The sequence below is a fragment of the Suricata suricatta genome, chromosome 8 (assembly GCF_006229205.1).
Source record: "Suricata suricatta isolate VVHF042 chromosome 8, meerkat_22Aug2017_6uvM2_HiC, whole genome shotgun sequence".
NCBI lineage: Eukaryota > Metazoa > Chordata > Mammalia > Carnivora > Herpestidae > Suricata > Suricata suricatta.
The window spans coordinates 137,629,599-137,634,897 of NC_043707.1; the positions used below are offsets into that span (position 1 = coordinate 137,629,599).

General features: G+C 58.9%; 1 protein-coding gene across 1 annotated transcript in view; it reads right to left on the reverse strand.

Annotated features, from left to right (window-relative positions):
* The window catches only part of ESPN (espin), a 33,307-nt gene extending 30,241 nt beyond the window's left edge, over positions 1 to 3,066 (reverse strand). Inside the window, exons 1-2 of the mRNA XM_029945932.1 lie at positions 3,030 to 3,066; positions 1,051 to 1,166 (exon numbers count right to left, since the gene is read on the reverse strand). Of these exons, the coding sequence (XP_029801792.1) occupies positions 1,051 to 1,166; positions 3,030 to 3,066 (153 nt within the window). The remainder of the gene's footprint in view (positions 1 to 1,050; positions 1,167 to 3,029) is intronic.
* Positions 3,067 to 5,299: the final 2,233 nt, after the last annotated feature.

Here is a 5,299-nt window from a genome sequence, read left to right on the forward strand (position 1 = left end):
CCGCCCGCCGCGCCGCCTCCGCCCCGCCTCCGCTGCGCCGCCCCGCGGGCCGGCGACAAAGGCCAGTGCGCACGGGGACATCTCTCCAGATTCCGCTCCCTTAGAAGTAAAGACTGGGTTCGTTCGATTTTGAGACCCGTCCAGGCACTGGCGAACAGAGCCCCCAAACGAATGAATTCTCCAACCCAGTGCCCACTACATGCTGTGCCAGGCGCTGGCGACACAAGCCAGCAAATAATTACCACCATTCCAGAGACTGACGAGTATCCCCAGAATGGAATATGGGGGCAGAGAGTGAGCTGTAGGGGCGAGGGGGGTGGTCAGAGAAAGGTCCGTCTGTGGAGGTATGGTGGGCTGGGTTTTGAATGATAAGGGGGCATTCCAGGCAGGGTTGACAAGACCCTGCAGCAGGGACAGGTGACACAAGTCCTTGAGGGGCTCTGGGTCTGTGCCAAAGTGGGGGAGCAACAGGTGCTGAACCCGCCAGGCCCCAAGAATTGTCCTCGGAGCCTCAGAAAGAGAAGGAAGGGCCCACGAATGCCTGGTACATTCAGGTGTCCGAGTCTGGAGGCTGTGAGCTCAGAGAACACCCAGGACCTCTCTCTGAGGTGTGTGTGTGTGTGTGGGGGTGGTCAGCAGTGAGCTGGGGGGCCTGGGGCTGCCAAATAGGGAGAAAGGAAAGTAGAGATGCAAGGGCTGGGGGCAGCGGGGAGGTCACCAGAGCAGTCACCTGGGGAGCAGGTCCAAGACACTTCCCTGAGGGCTCAGGAAAGTTCCAGGAGGCAGCGGGCCAGAACTCACATGTGCCAAACCAGTCTGCCTGCATAGCCGGAAGCTTTTCGTGGGAGCTGGACAGGAGGACAAGCTGCCAGCGGGAGGTGGGGGGGGTGCCTGGTTATGGGAGCACAGTGAGCACATCTTGTGAAGTTGAAACAGCCTGTGCCCTTCCTTTCCCACTCCTCCCCTCCCCCACACTCATCCCCCACTGGCGCCCTGCGAGGGCTTGTTTCACTCAGCACCTAGCTAGGACCAGCTCAGGGACACCCTGACCTGTAGGAAGGCTGTAGAATGAACCTGCTTCCGGAACAGTGAGGGTCCTGGTGTGGGACTCCGGGGCTGACACCTGGTGGCGCTGTGCACCATCACCTCCAGGGTTCCCAGGTGCCCTGGGAAACCAGAGCTGCCCGGCCTGAGGGCCTGGTGGGTTTGCACTCATTTCAAAGGGCCAGAACGACCTTGCTCCCCCGACGGGACCTGTAACAACAGGGGCCTGGGACCCCCACCCAGTGGTTTTCAGACAAGTGGCGGGAGGACGGAGTCTTCTGGCAGCCTCCTGGCTTCTAGGGGCTCTCGAAGCCTGCTAGAGCTGGGTCTCTCCAGCACACCCAGTGGCAGGCACGCCGTGGGGCCTGCAAGGGGCAGGGGGCGCTGTGAAGACAAAGACCTAAAACGGCTCATCTTGGGTGCCCCTCCCTTGAACCTCCTCCATGAGTAAACGCCCTGCTATTCATGCTCTGCACTCCCAGACTCCTCTCAGAACACCTGAGATCCAGGGCTTCCCGCCCTTTTCGGGCTCCACTGGGTCCGCCAGGTCCTGCCCGGTGGCCCCAGAGAGCCCATGCCAACAAGGACACATTTGTGGAAGTCCTCCTGCTTCCCAGGCGCCATGCTAAGCTTTGCCTGTATATGAAAAAATATATATTTAAATCCTTTTTGCATTTATTTATTTTTGAGAGACAGAGCACAAGTGGGGGAGGGGCAGAGAGAGAAGGAGACACAGAATCTGAAGCAGGCTCCTGGCTCCGAGCTGTCAGCACAGACCCGGACTCAAGGCTCCAACCCACAAACCATGAGATCATGACCTGAGCTGAAGTCGGACGCTTAACCGACTGAGCCACCCAGGCGCCCCGAACACATATATATATTTTTGGACGTTAACCCAGAGACGTTTATAGTTAGAAAGGGCAAATCTTACACCCAAATTGGCTTTAACATAAACGCATCACAACGGAGATGCCCTCACCCCCCAGGTCTTTGGCTCCCTCCAGCGCAGGGCTCAGTTACACTGCTTTCAGTCACCACTGTTCCCTCTTCTGAGCAGCAAGAGAAGTTCAAGTTCCTCCCTGTCACCCAGCTGGAGGGGACAGAGTGTGACAGACTCCGGAATGCCGTCTGCCTGAGCTCCCTCCACCTAGTCTCTAAGCGTTAGGGAAACAGGCAAGTGCATTTTCTGAAAAAGTCAGAGGGAGTTATGGGACATTCCTTTGCCTAACAAGCAAAACAAAAGCGACGGGTTTGGTGAGCTGAAGTTCCAGCAAGAACTCGCAAGAGGAGGGAGTCTTTCTGGAGCGTGGGGAGCACCACCGAGAAAGCGCCAGCACCAGGTCCACCTCAGAATTTCTACTCAGAAGTTGAGCAGGCAAGGGGGCCGAGCCAGTCAGAGAGCAGGGTCCCTCCCTGGGTGCCTTAGGATTGTCACTGGTTTCCAGCCCCCCCCCCCCCCCCCCCACCCAGGCCTCCCTCCTTGGTCACAGGTGAGGGAAGGAGCTGCAAGTTCTCATTCTGGAAGATGCTGTTAAGACCAGGGCCACTCAGGAGTCACTGAACAGCCTCGTGGCTCCCGCTACTGTGATCCTGGGAGAGTTCTGGAAGGAGAACCAGCCCGGATCTTCCTTGGGAGAGACGGCCCAGCTGATCAAATGCTGGGCTTTGCTGTGGGTCCAGAACACGCTCAAGTGGATGACAAGACGGAGGCATATGTTAACCTGGGATGGGGTTGCCCTTCCCTTTTTATTGTTTTAAAGCAATTTGGTAGGGATTTAAAAATATTTATTTATTTATGAGAGAGAGACAGAGACAGAGAATCTCAAGGAGGCTCCGCACTGTCAGTACAGATCCCCATGCAGGGCTCCAACTCACTAACCGTGAGATCAGGACCTGAGCCAAAATCAAGAGCAGAACGCTCAACGGACTGACCACCCAGGTACCCCTGTCCTTCCCTTTTTAGTTTCAGAGGAATTTTCACTTACTTTCCCCACTTTGTCGTTTGAGCTGCATGTGTAGCATGTCGGCCTTGTCTGCCCCACAGCTTCTTTGGAGCACGCTTTGTTTTGCAGACAGGATGAGCGATAGAATTGGTCATAGCTGAAGGCAATAGTTTCCCCTTCACCTGTGTATCTAATTTCCACAGCAACACTTATGAAAGAGGTACAATCACTATCCCCATTTTATAGCTGGGGAAGCTGAGGCACCAGGAGGTTAAATTCTTTGAATGTATCTGGCCTGGGGTGACACAAATGCTCAGAGCACCTCCACTGTGCCCTCCAGATGTCAGCTCCCTCCCCACCGGGAGGCTTCCTCTCATCCCCCTGCTGGGCTCAGGCCCATCACCTACCCTGTTCACACCTCTCCCCCCACCCAAGGGCAGGGAGCCAGAGGGGAGTGTGACCCCACTGTACCCTCCTCTAAAGCCTGCACTCTGGCACTCTGCCCACTCAGTTGTCTTACGTGTTTCCCTGGTCATAAATAACTCCTTGCTCCAGGCAAGCAGTAAAACCCCCAGAATCCTTGGTTGAAGGGAACGGGCCAAACTGGTCAAAGTCCTTCACAGCAGTGGGAGAATGGAGGGAAAAAACTTAAAATCTGGAGTAACTGACACTGAAAAGGGAGTTTGCTTCGCCACCCCGTCTCCCAATGGTGATCCACAGGCATGGAGGGGGTGTTCTTGAAGCAATCTTCCTCCCTACCCTGTCCCCCCAGGAGCTAGTCTGTCAGGAAAGATGCAGATGTTGAAGTAGGGTCGGCTTGTGGGCACAGAGCTGAGTCAGGCAGTGTGGGGGGATCCTGGGGGGCGGGGAGACATGTGAAGCATCAGTGGTCTGCTAAATGGTCCCCAAACCCTTTCCTGATCCCTTAAAGAACAATTCCTTGCCTTGGAGGGGGCTGGTCCATAGGTACCCTGAGGACAGGGGCTCAGGCATTCTCAGGCCTTGCTGGGCCCAAAGTATTGAATGTTTTGTCTCATAATTAGGACTGTTATGGAGGTTAATGGAGGGGAGGGCTAAAAGGTGCTTGGCATACAGAACCAGCTCCATAAATATGTCATAGGTAGGGATGGGTGACCTGAGCCCCTGGTCACCCTGACTGCTCCAGGCCCCTTCCTGATAGCCAAGCCGGTTTTCTCAGACCCTGCTGGGGGGCATGGGCACGGGGACTTGGAGCGAGCAGCGGGGATAGGGGGCAGAGATGGGGTTTGGGCAGCGAGTGGGGGTGGGGAAGACATCCGTCCAGTACCCTGGACAGCGCTTGTCGGCTCAGCCCCAGGGTACCTCTTCTTGGTCCTTCTCTGTGGGTCTCGCCCCCATTGGCCTACAGGTCGGCCGGCAAGTCCTTAAGGCTGTCCGTTGCCCCGCCAGCCGGCTGGGGGAGGGCAGCCCCGAGCAGATGGGCGGGGGACGCCCAGCCCGTTTGGTACAGCAACGGCCACGCGGCGCGGAGGCGGGCCCTGCGGACCGCTGGGGCCCGAGGCGGGCAGCGGGCACCCAGGACGCCCCGCCGGTCACGTGAGCGCCGACTGTCCCGCGGGTAGGAACCCGCCGCCGGAGCCAACTGAAATGAAAATGAGCCCAGGGCTCCCGGATTGCCTCGTCCACTCTGGGCCTCAGTTTACCCATCCAAATCCAAGCACGGGAGAACCCAATGATCCCTAACTTGGTGAGCCGCTGTAACATTCTATGAGGTCGTGAGAGCGAGGGCGAGAGGCTAGGGCCCGAGCAAGCTGGCACTTGACTCTGGGCCTCGGTTTCCCCTTCCAGCTCAGCCCTTCAGTCCGCGGAGCTACTCGAGGGGGGAGTCCCTCCCCTTGTTTCGAAACCTGCGCGGGAGCTCAAAGAGACCCCGGCCTCGGCGGTCCTGCCGCGAAGGTCCCCCGCCCCGGCCTAGGGCGGGGCTCAGAGGACGTGCTGAGCGCGAAGGAGGACCTGAGTTCAGGGCGGCGGAGGTCTCGGTGGCGCCCACACACCACTGCGGGTGCTCGCGCGCGCCCTGGCCCGCGACCCCGCCGCAGATGTGATGCGGAGGCCGCGAGCGGCCCCGCGGGGGCTCTGCAGACCCCCTCTCGCCCCTCCCCTGCGGAAGAACAAAGACGGGAGGTGGGACCCGCAGGCCTCCAGACTCCGCGGGGAGTGACGGGGCGGGGCGGGCGACGCCGCCTCCTTAAAGCCCGGCCGCGGGCCGGGAGCTGCCCTCCCGGGACTGCTCCCGCGGGTCTTCGCCTTCCGGCGCCGTCTGCGCTCCGCGT